The sequence below is a fragment of the Orcinus orca genome, chromosome 13 (assembly GCF_937001465.1).
Source record: "Orcinus orca chromosome 13, mOrcOrc1.1, whole genome shotgun sequence".
Lineage (NCBI taxonomy): Eukaryota > Metazoa > Chordata > Mammalia > Artiodactyla > Delphinidae > Orcinus > Orcinus orca.
The window spans coordinates 68,940,036-68,959,306 of NC_064571.1; the positions used below are offsets into that span (position 1 = coordinate 68,940,036).

Below are 19,271 nucleotides of genomic sequence, written 5' to 3' on the forward strand. Positions count from 1 at the left end.
CCAGGGAGCTTGTGCAAGCCTTGTGCAACAGCTTCTCCAGGCTGTATCTATTTTTATGGCCTGCTGATTGTGGAAAACCAAAACTAGGGACAAGCACAGTGGGGGGACTTTCATGCCGGCTGTGTCACTCACTCAACCAGCTGACTTGGGGCAGGTCACTCTGCATCCACCCATTCTGAACCCCACTGTCCTCATCTCTCAAATGTGGACATCCTGACCTTGTAGTTTTACTATCAAAGTAGAGTGCTGGGGTATTTAGGAAGGTGCTGCATACATGTTACGGTTAAAGGGCTAGAGCTTGGGGGAGTGAAGAAACCTAAGTGACCCACCCACGCCCAGCCCTGCTTGGCCATTAGACAACCTGCTTAGGGCAGCCAACCCCCTCTAACCTCAGCATCTGCAACGTGAACTCCTCGGGCTAGGCTAGAACATCTCGGACAGAGATCATTTATAAAATACAGCACACTGGGTGAGCCCAGAGTCCAGCTGTCCACTCCTGTCACTGCTGGGGTCTTCAAGAGGCCTGGACCCTGGAAACTGGAGCAGAGCAGACCCCTGAGTTAGGACCTGACTTCCTCTCGTTGCCACTGGACTATGAGAACCACGGGGAAGACTTGTACCCTCCCCACCCCCAGGACAGCAGAGAAAGACCGACAACCGCTCTGCCACAGCAAGACCAGAACGGAACGCTCTCCTCACAAGGACCCCAGGTGGTTGCGGAAACCTCGGAAGGTCACGCCTACTCCAGTCCACGCCTTCACTCAGGCTCAGTTTAGAAACCGCGTCCTTAGGAGCCTCCACACCGTTCCCGCAAGCCTCTGGGACCTCTCTCGGCATCTAAGAGGAATCCGCTCTAACGCCTTGAGAAGATGAGAGTGTATGCACCTGAGCACACCTGGCAGGAGGAAGGGGCTGGGGGAGGGGCAGAGAGGACTAAGCCCACCTCACGGTAATCCTCATCTGCATAATCACCCTCCTCCCCGGAGTTTTCACGTTTCTCACAACCACCCCGTGAAGGAGATGGTACAGATCTCACCCCATTCTGGAGACGGGAAAACAGTGGCTCAGGGCAGTCATGTGACTTGCCGAGGTGCACAGGAAGTGAAAGAGCTGGAGCTAGAGCTCAGGTCTGGTGGATCCTAATTCCATGCTCTCTCCAGCCTGCTGTGCTGTTTATCCAGATGGTCCCCTTCGAGAAGCCCTGAGTGCCAAGGTGAGGGTGGGTTGTTCAGAGCAAATGCCGCCAGCTATGCCGGCATCTCTGCCAGGTCTGGGCACCAGCCTTGGCTTTCCCACCAGCACCCAGCAAGGCCGAGCGGTGCTGGGAAGCAGTGCCTCTGGCAGACGTCAAACGGAACACTTGGTATCACACTTCGGGCAGAGGCACAGCTCTGGCTTTCCCACTGGAGATTCCTGGGGCTTGAGGACAAGAAAGTATTGTGACCTCCTTGTAAAGGGAATCTGGGAACCCTTCACTTGGCAAGTCCGAGGACTTGCAGGCAAAGGTATCTCTCTCCCTTGATGATGAAAGAGGATTTGGATGTTGTCTCAAAGAACGAAGCACCAGCAAGGAAAAGCAGGTCACGGATCTCTCCCACCACCTCCAGCCCCAGAGCCGCCCCCAGGAGGCTCAGAGCAGGGGCCTGCTGCCGAGTACCGACCTCTAGCTGCAGCTACCGCCCGAGGGATGCCCACAGCCAGCAGAAGGTCGACTCCGCTTGGGAGAGCCGCTTCTAAGGGTCGGGATCCCCCCCACCATATCTGCCCGTTAACCCTTGACCCTGCTCTTCTGTGTGGCTCTCCCTGCCAGCCGTGCCCCCAGGTCTTGGTAGCACCCCAGTCCTCCTCCTTACCCCTTTACACACCCACTCGTCTCAGGTGAGCTGGTCGTTCCTGAGGTACTGCCCACGACGGGTGATTTAAAACGTCGGATCACAGCCTCCAGAGTGACCCCGTGCAAATGTGTTTGTAGCAGCAACTTCCAGCTGTGGGTGGAAGGGGTGGGGAGGTGGGGAGGAGGTTGCTAGGTGTCCTGCATGATTCTCAGAACCACAAAATCCAGCTTAGTGGAGTGGGGGTCAGGTTGACTGTGAGAAAGGAGCGCGATTTAGAAGTGGACCGAGGGGGCTAATATCAGCAAATCCTACACATGATGAAGAAGGGAGGGGCTGGCTGATGGACATCAGGGCCGGAGAGATACACGCCCTGAGGAGAGGGTGGGCAGAGTCGTGCCTCCAGCCTGTGGAGCTCACTGGATTCAAAGGCCTGAAGTCCACCTGATTCATTTGTTTGAAGTCCTTGAGTCTCCGGGCTTACCTGATGATGACCTGATGTGTGCAGGCACCCGGCTGGGCACTCAGAGTCACACGAGCACTCTGTACTCACTTCCTGCCATCCCCGGGGCTCAGTGGCTCCATGGACCATCAGCATAGGAGGACATGAAGTAATGATGGATATACAGACTCAGAAGACAGAATGGGTACCTGGGCCAACCATGTCTGTCATGGAAATGAAATTCATGGGTACAGAGGAAAACATCGTTTGGTCCCAGGACCCCACCTCCTCAAGAAGGAAGGACCCTTTTAATGTCAAAACAACTTTGCAGATGCTCTCTTTATTGAACAGATTTTTATTGGGGGTTTAATATATGCCAGATGTAGGCTAGTAGCTGTCTTTTAATATCAGTTGATTCAATCAATAATGACAAAGACCATTAAGGAGTCAGTAATCTCTTTATTCAAGGTGGCGGTCATTGACTGCTATAGTGTCTATAGCTGTTTGGAACATGGTAATCCTGTAGGTAATGGCTCTAGAGAAGAGGCTCAGTACAAGACGGCTTCTTGGATGTCAGAGGTGAACAGCACAGAGGTGAGAACCTCTGGTTGCAACTAATGCTTAGGTTTTCATCTTTGGCTTCAACTTTGCCAAATACCAATGCTGCCTCCAAAACGCGTGGAGGGGTATTTTCTCGGCCATGTCAGGAGCCAGGAATATGAGGGCCCAGCACCATTTGCATCTCATCACTTTTCAAAATGGATTTTTGCCACGTTTAGTATTTTGTGTCCCCTGTCTGCATTCTTTGCTTCTTCCTTTCATCTTTCCCTCTTACCCTCATATGTGTCAATTTTAAAATATACCCCTAGTCTGTTTTTCACTTGGTGAAACAGTTCCTCCCCCATGTCCTGTGACCCTTCATCTCTAAATGCAGAAGCTACTTAAGGAATGAACAGGTATCAATATTATTCTGTCTTTTATTAGTATATACATTATCCTTTGGAAATAGCCCCTCAGAAACTGCGAGCAAAGAAATTATTCCACTTCAGTGGGCCTCTTTTCTCCCGTGTAAAAGTAGGATATTGGTCAAAACAGTGTCCCTGAAGGGAACTCCGGTACCCTGAGGTGCTACACACTCACACACATGCTCAGAAGAATTCCTTGGTCAAGCAAATCTCAGAGCCACGCAGTCTCCTCTCTTACCGATTCTCAACATACGTTAGCGTATAGCAAAGACTCTGATAATTTCTGTGATAAAGAAGCCTATTTAACCCAGGAATTCCCATGCCTGTTTGATTGAATTCCATCCCACAGCCTGCTTTGGGAAATACTGCACAAATCCTCTCTGAGTACTGGGCAGGCTACACCCATAACCATGACTGCCCGAGTTGCCAAAGGAAGTGCCGCATTCAGTGGCAAATAGGAGGCAGAAACCCTGGTTCCAAGGCCTTCTTTGCCCAGGATGGATAGAAATGACACTGAGCACACTGGCTACACTCTGCACTGCTAGTTTTAAGTATCGGTTTTGCCACAGCATCCACACCTCCGCCACCGCGCGCGCGCACACACACACACACACACACACACACACACACACACCCATGGGTTACCGTCTGTCTGCTCTGTTCAGACTGATTAGCGGCGCAGTTAATTTGCTCTGAGCAGCCAAAGACAGGGAGCCCAGATAATCCCGGCCCGTGGGTTAATGCATGGGAAGATTTAGTCCCTGCAGCACACCAGACTCATGGAGCATTTGAGACGTCAGTGGTCCTTGCATCCTGAGTGATGGGGGCTAAGACACAAAGAGACCCGGGGGGAGCTAGGACTGGGTCCTCTTTGGCAGGAACAGAAAGCAATTTGAAAGAGAGAGAGAGAAAAGATTGTTCTAATACTATAGCAAGATGGATGCATATTCCCCTTGGAAATATATTACTTTCCTTTTCCCCAGGAAAAGGGGACCGTCTCTCACAGTGCCCAGTACTTCTCAGCCTGACAAGGTCCCGGGAGAAGCCCAACACAAGAGCCATTTCCCAAGACCCCACAGCGCCCCCCAGGAGCAGCCCCCTGCATAACTGCAGAGCCCTCTATGAAGCGCTCACTCTGTGCCGCTGACTGTAGGTGCTCTTAACCATCCAGTGAGGCCAAGAGTGTCATGCTGATTTCACAGACCAGGACACGGTGGCTTGGACAGAGGCAAAGCGGTCAGCCCCAGCTCACACAGCCAATAGGGGACGAGCAGGATGAAGCCCAGCTCAGCTCAACCGAGCACCAAAATGTGCCCTCACGGCATCTGTGTGCTGCATCCGTATTCACTTGGGTACCATGCACTGCGCCCATGGCTACTCCGGCCCTTCTCAGACACGCTCTCCTGAGAAACTCCGTTTTAACTCCTAGAATCCTACTTCCCCCAACCCAGATCCTTAAAGCCCAGTTCAGGGCAGTTTCGGCTCCACCCTGTTGACTGTGTGACCTAAGCCTCTCTGAGCCCTCAGCCCTCTCATCTTTAATACAGAGGTAACCTCTCTTCCCTACCGACCACACGGGATGTCGCATCAAAGGAGATCATGTCCTGGGACTTGCTCTGTTGCATGTAAGGCACTGCCCAGTGGTCCATGGGCAGAGACTATGCCCCTCCCTGAGTCTTCCCCCCCCAGAACTGAAGCATATGCCCTAGACAAACGCCTCTCTGCCTCCTTCAGTCCCGTGCTGTCTCTCCAAGGAGTCCCGGGGAGGCCCTGGTCTGTGGCCGACATCTGGGTAAACCCTAGTTCCGCTGTAATCAACCAACGAACCCCCTTGTTCACTGAACCACGACAGCGAGCTAAGGGTCATGTTGGAGACCACGGAAGTGGACGCTGAAGGCCCTGCCTCGGGTGCCTCGAAGTTTCCTTGGGGACATGGTAAGATAGGCACAGAAGAGCGCAGTGAATGTGACACTGCATGACAACGTGTTGCTGCAGACTTGGGGGTTTAGGAATTTAAAAGACACCAAGGAGGGCATAGCCCTCAGAAAAGACTTCCCGGGGCTCCACCAGGCTGCGGGGAGGCAACGGCGGGGTGCATCTCGGGGGCAGCGGGGGTGAGGGGGCGGCAGCAGTTTTTGCACAAAAGAGAATCATGCAGAAAGGCCGGAGATGGCTCTTCAGCTGCCCATCATTTTCTGGAAGCTTTCCTTTTTCAATCCACTTCAGGTCTAGGTCTTCAGGAAGAAAATTAATTTTTTAAAAAATATTTTTAAGCATTTAACTAGAGCATTTGTAAAACAATATTAGCCCCCTTTATTTCCCCACAGGCCTGTTTGTACGTTTGGGGGATCCAAATGTTTATGAAGATTGAGGTGGAAGAATGGGCAGAAAAAGTGCAAAGGGGCAGGACGTCTGCCAGTCCCGGTTCCTGTGGTTTAGGGCTCCAGCCCCACTCATCTGGGAGCTGCGACCCTGTAAATGTTGCGCCCACCTGCAGAGATGGAGTCTTTGGTCTGGGCTGAGGCCCAGGCCTCTGCATTTTTTAAGCCGCCAGGTGATTTCGAATGTGCAGCCAGGGCTGAGACCCTGGGGGTGGTGCACCTGTGTGGCCTCCTAGCAAGCATGGGAAGTGTTTCAGATCTTCTCTCCCCCAAGAACTTCTCATCAGCTGGTCACTTCTGTCTGCCACAGAATCAGCCCTCCTCCCTGGCCATGCTGGACCTCCTGCACGTGGCTCGGGACATCGCCTGTGGCTGCCAGTATCTAGAGGAAAATCACTTCATCCACCGGTGAGTCTAAGTGGCCTTGCTCTACCCCCACCTTCTGTATGCTTCCCTACATGTCTCAGGGGCCCAGATCGTGCCTTCAGAGCAGAACAATAGGTCTCTCTCCAAAGCTGTCTGGATGGCTCAGCTTTGTCTTTAAGATGGTTACCACTCTACCAGGGCTTCATCTGGCCCATATGTAAAGTGGGATCATAAGACATCCATACCAGCACTGGAGACCCAGATGAGCTATACCTGACCCCCTGCAGGGACTCCTGCCTGTGTCAAGTCCTAGATCATGTGAACGTTTCCATATCTAGAAAACTGGGCTCCTTAAGGGACGTTTAAGGAGTTTATATTTTCACATATCTGACTATGAGTAACTCGAAGGCAAGGACCCTGTTTTATTCATCTTCATATCACTGGCACATGGTGGGGCACAATAAATGTTTATTGGATAAATTATTTTTTTCTAAAATACTCTGAAATGAAAAATAACGATTATTTTCTCCACCTCTGTACTTCATTTCTTCTACTCTACTCCTTGTGTTTAAATGGTGTTTTCATTGGTACATCAAGTCCATGTGTAATGCTATAGACATGAGAGATGACACGTATTTCTTTCCATGTGGCCATTCATGGCTTTCTCAGCAGACAGCTTGATTCTGAAACCTGAAAAGTCAAATAGATTGTTAGGCTCTTTGCAAAGCTCTTCCTAACCATTTGCTTCTAATTTAGTAAATAACAACCTGGTGAACTAATAAACGTTCATTAACCCATCCAAGAGTATAAGACATGTTCCTAATAATTAGAATATGTAATACAACGTAGAAAAGGAGAGAATATGTATGAGTTTAGAAATAGAAAAGCGTGTAGGTAGATAACAAGCTATGCTTCCTTCCCTAATAAAAATGGGGAAGTTGAAGGTCAAGAAATACACTGGCCTAGCTTCCCAGAACCATTCCTGAAACAAGGCGAGACGCTCACATCAGCTCATCCTTTGACTGTCACTTCATCACTTTGATCTTCAGATCTTCCTGTTGATTTTCAACCTTTCCAACTTGCAGATCATTGTGCTTGATAGAAATAACAGAAGTAAAAGAGAAGCCAGGCTCCATTCTTTCTGTTCTCCTCCAACCCTGCCATTGTTATTCTTGCCCTTTTTAATGTGTACACAGCTTTCCATAAATCTCAGCTCTGGGCTTTATTGTTGTTCAGACATGACAAGGTTGTACTCTTTTTGGAATTAGTCCTTGGCTAGAGCCATCTTGCCATCTTTTGTCCACGTCCTCTAAATCTGGGCTCATCCGAGAGCAACATGTGCTGTCCCCTTGGTGACTTCAGATCTCTCCCTTCGCTTCTCCCTGAGGTCGTTTCTGCCTTTAAAAAAAAAAAAAAAAAAAAAGATTTATTTATTATTTTATTTATTTTTGGCTGCTTCGGGTCTTAGTTGCGGCACGTGGGATCCTCGTTGAGGCATGCGGGCTCTTCGTTGCTGCGCACGGACTTCTCTCTAGTTGTGGCGTGCAGGTTTTTTCTCTCTCTAGTTGTGTCGCACAGGTTCCAGAGCACGTGGGCTCTGTAGTTTGTGGCATGCAGGTTCTCTAGTTGAGGCATGCGAGCTCAGTAGTTGTGGTGCACAGGTTCAGTTGCCCCGCGGCATGTGGGATCTTAGTTCCCTGACCAGGGATCAAACCTGCATCCCCTGCATTGGAAGGTGGATTCTTTACCACTGGACCACCAGGGAAGTCCCCATTTCTGCCTTTTTATCTCCACTCCCACATTAGTCACCAAGCATCCAGATTCTCTGACTGAGGGATCATATCCATCTTTCCTCTGACGTTTAGAAATCTGCTTTCCTAGAGGCATGATAACATGTTGACTATATCCAGTGCTGTTATTACAGATAATAAGATAACAGGATCATATTCTCTTAAGATTCTTATGGCTTTCATATCTGTAAATAGTTACTGAAGGTCAGAATTAGATCCCAGAGTAAGAGTTTGTTGCTCCTTTTATCTTTTTTGAGAAATGAAATTGTCAGAGATTGAATCAATAATGTATCAGATCAGATGATCGCTTTATAAGCAAAGGGTGACTACTAGCAGAAATTGTCCATCTCGATCAAAGCTGTCTTCTGAGGTAATTGGTTTGAAGAAAGCATCTTTTACATCTTCTAACTGGCTTGAGGTCTGTGACACACTCCCCCAATAGGTTTACCTTAATTCTCTTTCCTCCACCCAGTGTCTGCCTTAAAATTCGCAGACTCCCATGCAACCACACCTGCTGAATTCAGAGTGGAGCTCCCTCACCAGATCCACATGCTTCCATTTTTCTATTAGATCTCTTTCCTTTGGACATGCTTTATTGCCATTTCAATAAATATGTGTCATTCTACCAATTCTTGGTGTGTTCTATGATGTTACCTTTACTTTCCTGCCATTAGATTCAAGATCAATTTTTTAAGCAACCATTCCCTGCACATCAATGGAAAGACCTTTCTGGATCCATAAATATTGTTCCTGGTCTATTTCACTATATTTCTCTTGAGAAGCAGTGGCTATATCTCTTACTATTTTTTTCTTCTTTTTGATGTCATATATGTTATGCTTTTATGGTTGCCTTAGGGCATTTTATGAACCATTGCTCCTCGAAATTCAACTTAAACCTTCTGGATCAGGGCAGTGGCATTAATGACATCCATCTCCCACCCTGACCCATTGTTCTGATCTCCTAAGCCATGAGGCCCTATCCAGACCCTATTTTTAATACTATCCAGTTGTTTATTCTCCATGTCCTTCTTTCTCAGCCAAAGGTCAGAACCTTCATGAAACCAACTGAAAATGTGAAAACACCACCTGTTCCCCCCAAGGAGTACTTTTTTTTTTTTTCCCCGTCCAGGACTTTAATGTTATTAGAAACCCATTCCAGACTTCTTCTGGCTGCATCCTTAATCCCCACATGCATGTCAAGAATGGGTTAGCGGGGCTTCCCTGGTGGTGCAGTGGTTGAGAGTCCGCCTGCCGATGCAGGGGACACGGGTTCGTGCCCCGGTCCGGGAAAATCCCACATGCCACGGAGCGGCTGGGCCCGTGAGTCATGGCCACTGAGCCTGCACGTCCGGAGCCTGTTCTCTGCAACGGGAGAGGCCACAACAGTGAGAGGCCCACGTACCGTTAAAAAAAAAAAAAAAAAAAGAATGGGTTAGCAGTCAGTGAGTAGAAGTTGATGAATCTTGGAAAGCTTCTGATCAAGGCTTACAGGTGTGCTATGGGAGGATAGGCCATCTGGAGAATAACAACTAAGAAGACAAGGTAACTTTCTAACTCGAAAGAAGCGATTCTTTGGCCACATAGCTATGATGCATACAGCTTAGCAAAGGCTTTAGATAAAATCACAGATGTAAAAACCATAATGGCTTATTAAAAAATAAAACTAGAAGTATTTGGGAATACTTTGACCTACTTGAATCTGGTCATGGAAATTATGCTGTTCCAGAATACTCCTTCATCCAACTGGCAAAAACCAACCAGCAATCTGTACAGAATATTAGCCTACAGCCAAACGCATTTCTTACGTCCCTCTGTTATCTTCTCTCAGCTTAAGTGTTTTTGATAAAATAAGGATAATGATAGCACCTTGTGTCTTACAGAGTTGTGAGAATTAGATATGAAGCACATAGAACAATGCTTAAGTACACAGTAAAAGGCCAATCACTTTTCTAGTTCCTATTATAGTTATTTTCATTATTATTATCCCATTAAACATTTCAATCATCTCCCCAAATCCTTTTCCATTTCCCTCTTAGTTCTTTTTTTTTTTTTTTAACATCTTTATTGGGGTATAATTGCTTTACAATGGTGTGTTAGTTTCTGCTTTATAACAAAGTGAATCGGTCGTACATAAACATATGTTCCCATATGTCTTCCCTCTTGCGTCTCCCTCCCTCCCACCCTCCCTATCCCACCCCTTCAGGCTGTCACAAAGCACCGAGCCAATATCCCTGTGCCATGCGGCTGCTTCCCACTAGCTATCTACCTTACTACGTTTGTTAGTGTGTATATGTCCATGACTCTCTCTCGCCCTGTCACAGCTCACCCTTCCCCCTCCCCATAACCTCAAGTCCGTTCTCTAGGAGGTCTGCGTCTTTATTCCTGCTTTACCCCTAGGTCTTCATGACATTTTTTTTCTTAAATTCCATATATATGTGTTAGCATACGGTATTTGTCTTTTTCTTTCTGACTTACTTCACTCTGTATGACAGACTCTAGGTCTATCCACCTCATTACAAATAGCTCAATTTCGTTTCTTTTTATGGCTGAGTAATATTCCATTGTATATATGTGCCACATCTTCTTTATCCATTCATCCGATGATGGGCACTTAGGTTGTTTCCATCTCCGGGCTATTGTAAATAGAGCTGCAATGAACATTTTGGTACATGACTCTTTTTGAATTTTGGTTTTCTCAGGGTATATGCCCAGTAGTGGGATTGCTGGGTCATATGGTAGTTCTATTTGTAGTTTTTTAAGGAACCTCCATACTGTTCTCCATAGTGGCTGTACCAATTCACATTCCCACCAGCAGTACAAGAGTGTTCCCTTTTCTCCACACCCTCTCCAGCATTTATTGTTTCTAGATATTTTGATGATGGCCATTCTGACTGGTGTGAGATGATATCTCATTGTAGTTTTGATTTGCATTTCTCTAATGATTAATGATGTTGAGCATTCTTTCATGTGTTTGTTGGCAGTCTGTATATCTTCTTTGGAGAAATGTCTATTTAGGTCTTCTGCCCATTTTTGGATTGGGTTGTTTGTTTTCTTGTTATTGAGCTGCATGAGCTGCTTGTAAATTTTGGAGATTAATCCTTTGTCAGTTGCTTCATTTGCAAATATTTTCTCCCATTCTGAGGGTTGTCTTTTGGTCTTGTTTATGGTTTCCTTTGCTGTGCAAAAGCTTTGAAGTTTCATTAGGTCCCATTTGTTTATTTTTGTTTTTATTTCCATTACTCTAGGAGGTGGGTCAGAAAGGATCTTGCTGTGATTTATGTCATAGAGTGTTCTGCCTATGTTTTCCTCTAAGAGTTTGATAGTTTCTGGCCTTACATTTAGGTCTTTAATCCATTTTGAGCTTATTTTTGTGTATGGTGTTAGTGAGTGATCTAATCTCATACTTTTACATGTACCTGTCCATTTTACCCAGCACCACTTATTGAAGAGGCTGTCCTTTCTCCACTGTACATTACTGCCACCTTTATCAAAGATAAGGTGTCCATATGTACATGGGTTTATCTCTGGGCTTTCTATCCTGTTCCATTGATCTATCTTTCTGTTTTTGTGCCAGTACCATACCGTCTTGATAACTGTAGCTTTGTAATATAGTCTGAAGTCAGGGAACCTGATTCCTCCAGTTCCTTCTTTCGTTCTCAAGATTGCTTTGGCTATTCGGGGTCTTTTGTGTTTCCATACAAATTGCAAAATTTTTTGTTCTAGTTCTGTGAAAAATGCCAGTGGTAGTTTGATAGGGATTGCATTGAATCTATAGATTGCTTTGGGTAGTAGAGTCATTTTCACAATGTTGATTCTTCCTATCCAAGAACATGGTATATCTCTCCATCTATTTGTATCATCTTTAATTTCTTTCATCAGTGTCTTATAATTTTCTGCATACAGGTCTTTTGTCTCCTTAGGTAGGTTTATTCCTAGATATTTTATTCTTTTTGTTGCAATGGTAAATGGGAGTGTTTTCTTGATTTCACTTTCAGATTTTTCATCATTAGTATATAGGAATGCCAGAGATTTCTGTGCATTAATTTTGTATCCTGCCACTTTACCAAATTCATTGATTAGCTCTAGTAGTTTTCTGGTAGCATCTTTAGGGTTCTCTATGTATAGGATCATGTCATCTGCAAACAGTGACAGCTTTACTTCTTCTTTTCCGATTTGGATTCCTTTTATTTCCTTTTCTTCTCTGATTGCTGTGGCTAAAACTTCCAAAACTATGTTGAATAAGAGTGGTGAGAGTGGGCAACCATGTCTTGTTCCTGATCTTAGTGGAAATGCTTTCAGTTTTTCACCATTGAGGATGATGTTTGCTGTGGGCTTGTCATATATGGCCTTTATTATGTTGAGGAAAGTTCCCTCTATGCCTACTTTCTGCAGGGTTTTTATCATAAATGGGTGTTGAATTTTGTCAAAAGCTTTCTCTGCATCTATTGAGATGATCATATGGTTTTTCTCCTTCAATTTGTTAATATGGTTTATCACATTGATAGATTTGCATATATTGAAGAATCCTTGCATTCCTGGAATAAACTCCACTTGATCATGGTGTATGATCCTTTTAATGTGCTGTTGGATTCTGTTTGCTAGTGTTTTGTTGAGGATTTTTGCATCTATGTTCATCAGTGATATTGGCCTGTAGTTTTCTTTCTTTGTGACATCCTTGTCTGGTTTTGGTATCAAGGTGATGGTGGCCTCGTAGAAGGAGTTTGGGAGTGTTCCTCCCTCTGCTATATTTTGGAAGAGTTTGAGAAGGATAGGTGTTAGCTCTTCTCTAAATATTTGATAGAATTCGCCTGTGAAGCCATCTGGTCCTGGGCTTTTCTTTGTTGGAAGATTTTTAATCACAGTTTCAATTTCAGTGCTTGTGATTGGTCTGTTCATATTTTCTATTTCTTCCTGATTCAGTCTTGGCAGGTTGTGCATTCTAAGAATTTGTCCATTTCTTCCAGATTGTCCATTTTATTGGCATAGAGTTGCTTGTAGTAATCTCTCATGATCTCTTTTATTTCTGCAGTGTCAGTTGTTACCTCTCCTTTTTCATTTCTAATTCTATTGATTTGAGTCTTCTCCCTTTTTTTCTTGATGAGTCTGGCTAGTGGTTTATCTATTTTGTTTATCTTCTCAAAGAACCAGCTTTTAGTTTTATTGATCTTTGCTATTGTTTCCTTCATTTCTTTTTCATTTATTTCTGATCTGATTTTTATGATTTCTTTCCTTCTGCTAGCTTTGGGGTTTTTTTGTTCTTCTTTCTCTAATTGCTTGAGGTGCAAGGTTAGGTTGTTTATTCGAGATGTTTCCTGCTTCTTAAGGTGGGCTTGTATTGCTATAAACTTCCCCCTTAGAACTGCTTTTGCTGCATCCCACAGGTTTTGGGTCGTTGTGTCTCCATTGTCATTTGTTTCTAGGTATTTTTTGATTTCCTCTTTGATTTCTTCAGTGATCACTTCATTATTAAGTAGTGTATTGTTTAGCCTCCATGTGTTTGTATTTTTTACAGATCTTTTCCTGTAATTGATATCTAGTCTCATGGCGTTGTGGTCAGAAAAGATACTTGATACAATTTCAATTTTCTTAAATTTACCAAGGCTTGATTTGTGACCTAAGATATGATCTATCCTGGAGAATGTTCCATGAGCACTTGAGAAAAATGTGTATTCTGTTGTTTTTGGATGGAGTGTCCTATAAATATCAATTAAGTCCATCTTGTTTAATGTATCATTTAAAGCTTGTGTTTCCTTATTTATTTTCATTTTGGATGATCTGTCCATGGGTGAAAGTGGGGTATTTAAGTCCCCTACTATGAATGTGTTACTGTCGATTTCCCCTTTTATGGCTGTTAGTATTTGCCTTATGTATTGAGGTGCTCCTATGTTGGGTGCATAAATATTTACAATTGTTATATCTTCTTCTTGGATCGATCCCTTGATCATTATGTAGTGTCCTTCTTTGTCTCTTTTAATAGTCCTTATTTTAAAGTCTATTTTGTCTGATATGAGAATTGCTACTCCAGCTTTCTTTTGGTTTCCATTTGCATGGAATATCTTTTTCCATCCCCTTACTTTCAGTCTGTATGTGTCTCTAGGTCTGAGGTGGGTCTCTTGTAGACAGCATATATAAGGGTCTTGTTTTTGTATCCATTCAGCTAATCTGTGTCTTTTGGTGGGAGCATTTAGTCCATTTACATTTAAGGTAATTATCGATATGTATGTTCCTATTCCCATTTTCTAAATTGTTTTGGGTTTGTTATTATAGGTCTTTTCCTTCTCTTGTGTTTCTTGCCTAGAGAAGATCCTTTAGCATTTGTTGTAAAGCTGGTTTGGTGGTGCTGAACTCTCTCAGCTTTTGCTTGTCTGTAAAGGTTTTAATTTCTCCATCAAATCTGAATGAGATCCTTGCTGGGTAGAGTAGTCTTGGCTGCAGGTTTTTCTCCTTCATCACTTTCAGTATGTCCTGCCACTCCCTTCTGGCTTGTAGGGTTTCTGCTGAGAGATCAGCTGTTAACCTTATGGGGATTCCCTTATGTGTTATTTGTTGTTTTTCCCTTGCTGCTTTTAATATGCTTTCTTTGTATTTAATTTTTGACAGTTTGATTAATATGTGTCTTGGCATATTTCTCCTTGTATTTATCCTGTATGGGACTCTCTGTGCTTCCTGGACTTGATTAACTATTTCCTTTCCCATATTAGGGAAGTTTTCAACTATAATCTCTTCAAATATTTTCTCAGTCCCTTTCTTTTTCTCTTCTTCTTCTGGAACCCCTATAATTCGAATGTTGGTGCGTTTAATGTTGTCCCAGAGGTCTCTGAGACTGTCCTCAGTTCTTTTCATTCTTTTTTCTTTATTCTGCTCTGCAGTAGTTATTTCCACTATTTTATCTTCCAGGTCACTTATCCTTTCTTCTGCCTCAGTTATTCTGCTATTGATCCCATCTAGAGTACTTTTAATTTCATTTATTGTGTTGTTCATCGTTGCTTGTTTCATCTTTAGTTCTTCTAGGTCCTTGTTAGCTGATTCTTGCATTTTGTCCATTCTATTGTCCATTCTATCTCCAAGATTTCGGATCAACCTTACTATCATTATTCTGAATTCTTTTTCAGGTAGACTGCCTATTTCCTCTTCATTTGTTAGGTCTGGTGCATTTTTATCTTGCTCCTTTATCTGCTGTGTGTTTTTCTGTCTTCTCATTTTGCTTATCTTACTGTGTTTGGGGTCTCCTTTTTGCAGGCTGCAGGTTCGTAGTTCCTCCTGTTGCTTATCTTACTGTGTTTGGGGTCTCCTTTTTGCAGGCTGCAGGTTCGTAGTTCCTCCTGTTTTTGATGTCTGTCTCCAGTGGCTAAGGTTGGTTCAGTGGGTTGTGTAGGCTTCCTGGTGGAGGGGACTAGTGCCTGTGTTGTGGTGGATGAGGCTGGATCTTGTCTCTCTAGTGGGCAGGTTCACGTCTGGTGGTGTGTTTTGGGGTGTCTGTGGCCTTATTATGATTTTAGGCAGCCTCTCTGCTAATGGGTGGGGCTGTGTTCCTGTTTTGCTAGTTGTTTGGCATAGGTTTTCCAGCACTGTGGCTTGCTGGTCATTGAGGGAAGCTGGGTGCTGGTGTTAAGATGGAGATCTCTGGGAGATTTTCGCCGTTTGATATTATGTGGAGCTGGGAGGTCTCTTGTTGACCAGTGTCCTGAAGTTGGCTCTCCTACCTCAGAGGCAGAGCCCTGCCTCCTGGCTGGAGCACCAAGAGCTTTTCATCCACACGGCTCAGGATAAAAGGGAGAAAAAGTAGAGGGAATTAGTAGAAGTATGAGGAAAGAAAGAAGGAAAGGAGGGTAGGAAGGAAGGAAGAAAGAAAGAAAGAAGCAAAGAAGGAAAGAAGGCAAGAAGGAAAGAAAGGAGGGAGGGAGGGAGGGAGGAAGGAAGGAGGGAAAGAAGGAAAAAAGACAGAAAGAAAGAAGATACAGTAAAAATAAAATAAAGTATAATAAAGTTATTGAATTAAAAAATTCTTATTTAGAAAAAAAAAAAAGGGACGGATAGAACCTTAGGACAAATGTTGTAAGCAAAGCTATACAGACAAAATCTTACACAGAAGCATACACATACACCCTCACTAAAAGAGGTAAATGGGGAAAAATCATAAATCTTGCTGTCAGAGACCACCTCCTCAATTTGGGATGATTCGTTGTCTAAAGGAGGGAAGGAAGGAAGGAAAGAAAGAAAGAACGAAAGAAAGAACGAAGGTAAAGTATAATAACGTTATTAAAATTAATTATTAAGAAAAAAAATTTTTTTAAAAAAACATGGACGGATAGAACCCTAGGACAAATGGTGGAAGCAAGACTATACAGACAAGATCTCACACAGAAGCATACACATACACATTCACAAAAAGAGGAAAGGGGAAAAAATCATAGATCTTGCTCCTAAAGTCCACTTCCTTAATTTGGGATGATTGGTTGTCTATTCAGGTATTCCACAGATGCAGGGTATATCAAGTTGATTGTGGAGCTTTAATCCGCTGCTTCTGAGGCTGCTGGGAGAGATTTCCTTTTCTCGTCTTTGTTCTCACAGCTCCCAGGGCTCAGCTTTGGATTTGGCCCTGCCACTGCGTGTAGGTCGCTGGAGGGCGTCTGTTTTTGCTCAGACAGGATGGGGTTAAAAGAGCCGCTGATTCGGGGGCTCTGGCGCACTCAGGCCGGCGGGGAGGGAGGGGCATGGAGTGCGGGGCCGGCCTGCGGTGGCAAAGGCCTGCGTGACTTTGCACCAGCCTGAGGCGCGTTGTGCGTTCTCCCGGGGAAGTTGTCCCTGGATCCCGGGGACCTGGCAGTGGCGGGCTGCACAGGCTCCGCGGAAGAGGGGTGTGGAGAGTGACCTGTGCTCGCACACAGGCCCCTTGGTGGCGGCAGCAGCAGCCTTAACGTCTCCCGCCCGCCTCTGGATTCCGCGCTTTCAGCCGCGGCTCGCGCCCGTCTCTGGATTCCGCGCTTTCCGCCGCGGCTCGCGCCTGTCTCTGGGGTTCGCGCTTTCAGCCGCGGCTCGCGCCCGCCTCTGGGGTTCGCGCTTTTAGCTGCGGCTCGCTCCCGTCTCTGGAGTTCCTTTAAGCAGCGTTCTTAAACCCCTCTCCTCACGCCCCAGGAAACAAAGAGGGAAGGAAAAGTCTCCTGCCTCTTCAGCAGGTGCAGACTTTTCCCCGGACTCCCTCCCGGCTAGCCGTGGTGCACTAACCCCTTCAGGCTATGTTCAAGCCGCCAACCCCAGTCCTCTCCCTGCGCTCCGGCCTCAGCTCGCAGCCCCGCCCGCCCCGGCGGGTGAGCAGACAAGCCTCTCAGGCTGGTGAGTGCCGGTCGGCACCGATCCTCTGTGCGGGAATCTCCCCGCTTTGCCCTCCGCACCCGTTGCTGTGCTCTCCTCCGCGGCTTCGAAGCTCCCCCCTCCGCCTCCCGCAGTCTCTGCCCGCGAAGGGGCTTCCTAGTGTGTGGAAACTTTTCCTCCTTCACAGCTCCCTCCCACTGGTGCAGGTGCCGTCCCTATTCTTTTGTCTCTGTTTTTTCTTTTTTTCGTTTGCCCTACCCAGGTACGTGGGGAGTTTCTTGCCTTTTGGGAGGTCTGAGGTCTTCTGCCAGCCTTCAGTAGGTGTTCTGTAGGAGTTGTTCTACGTGTAGATGTATTTCTGGTGTATCTGTGGGGAGGAAGGTGATCTCCGCATCTTACTCTTCCGCCATCTTCCGCCTTCCCCCCTCCCTCTTAGTTCTGAGACCTAGAATTGCTTAGCTATTTTTTTCATACTGAAGTATAATGTAGAAAGGAACTATAGGGAAGAAAAGAGAACCTTCAGATTGGAGGTGAAAATCCTTGTGCTGAGTATTATACATTTATCTTTTCAAGAATAAAATTAGGAAATGCATTTTCTCATTTTTTTTCTTCCCAGGGACATTGCTGCCAGGAACTGCCTCTTGACCTGTCCAGGCCCTGGAAGGGTGGCCAAGATTGGAGACTTCGGAATGGCTCGAGACATCTACCGGTGAGTACAGCCTGCCATCACCCATCAGAGCTCACCTCCTCAGCTTAACCCCCTCAAGAGAGTGTGACAAGGCTGCTTGTGCCCTAAAGCATCTCTGCTGCCTTGTCAACCTGCCACCTAAAATGTCATTAAGTTCCTTTTCAGGACATGGAAAGCCTTAATCATTGCTCATGCCTGAAGGGCTAATTCAAGGATCACACTGCCTGCGATAATTGACACTAAGCTGTTAATTAGATTGTCTTTCTCGTTCCAACTCTATAGTCCTAACATGTTCTGAGACACAGAATAACCTGGATACTCGATATGGAAAACGTTTCTAAGTAAACTTTAAGTTGCTTAACCCCTTTCCTCAATACTCAGGAATTCTAAACAGGCTTAGCTTCCATCACCCCAGGCAAGAGCACCTTAGAACTGACAGGAAACTGGGCCCAGCTCATCGGCTCTTCTTTTCTCACACCAGGAGACACAGGAGTGTAGTTCAAAGCCCATAGGTACTTAGCTCAGCTTCATTTCTTTTCCCCTGTAATATTCTTAAGGCTACATTAAAAAACAAAGTAAATTTTAATTAAAAAAATACTCTATTATACTTTATCCCACTCTTCTCTTCCCAACCCCTAGTTTCTTCTTTTTTTTTTTTTTTGGTCCGTGCCGCACTGCATGGGGGATCTTAGTTCCCCAGCCAGGGATTGAACCCGTGCCCCCTGCCCTGCAGTGGAAGCGCAGAGTCCTAACCACTGAACGGCCAGGGAATTCCCGTTTCTTCTTTGTCTAATTATTTACAACAGTGACTCACTCCATTAGCTGAGCAAGGGACTCCCTTGCATGGTCACTAATTACACCTTCCCTAATCCAGAGGTAGAGTGAGGAGGGATGGTCATGTAGACCTTTCAGTCTTTGGAGAATAAGGGAGACCTTGAAGGCCTCCCACGGAACTGGTAAACAATCTCCGTGGGGTAAGAATGCCGATGGCATCCTGTTACCACAGGACAGCAGTACCTAGGAAATTAGGAGTTAGCAATGTTTTCAGCTACGGTCTTCTACCACTGGTATCCACCATATACCCTGCTAATGCTCCACGTCACCCTCTTCTATCACCCAGAGTCTCAGCGTTCCTTACCCTCCTGTCTCAGAGCACCCCGGGAGAGCCTGTGCTCTAAGACACAAATGTTGCAGTGAGACTTAGTGAGTCACATGATCTGGCCCTTCCTCTCCATCCTCAGCACCGACAGTTCCCCAGCTCTAGGCTTCACCGCCCAACTTCCCTACAGCTCCGGCTTCCCACAGGCACCGCACGACGCCACATGTCAGGAATGGTCTTCCTCGAGAGCTGCTTTGCCGTTCCAGCTCCAACAGCGCCCCCAAAAAACTTCTCCTATACTCTACCCCCCCTTTGGGTAGAACAAATGCATTCTTCATTGGTCACCGAGCTTCGTACATACCTACATCATCACGTGTTGTTCTTACTGCAGTTGAT

General features: G+C 45.6%; 1 protein-coding gene across 1 annotated transcript in view; it reads left to right on the plus strand.

Annotated features, from left to right (window-relative positions):
* The window catches only part of LOC101281727 (ALK receptor tyrosine kinase), a 106,075-nt gene that overhangs the window by 68,035 nt on the left and 18,769 nt on the right, over positions 1 to 19,271 (plus strand). The window contains exons 15-16 of the mRNA XM_033425216.2: positions 5,931 to 6,028; positions 17,705 to 17,797. Coding sequence (XP_033281107.2) covers positions 5,931 to 6,028; positions 17,705 to 17,797 — 191 coding nt within the window. The remainder of the gene's footprint in view (positions 1 to 5,930; positions 6,029 to 17,704; positions 17,798 to 19,271) is intronic.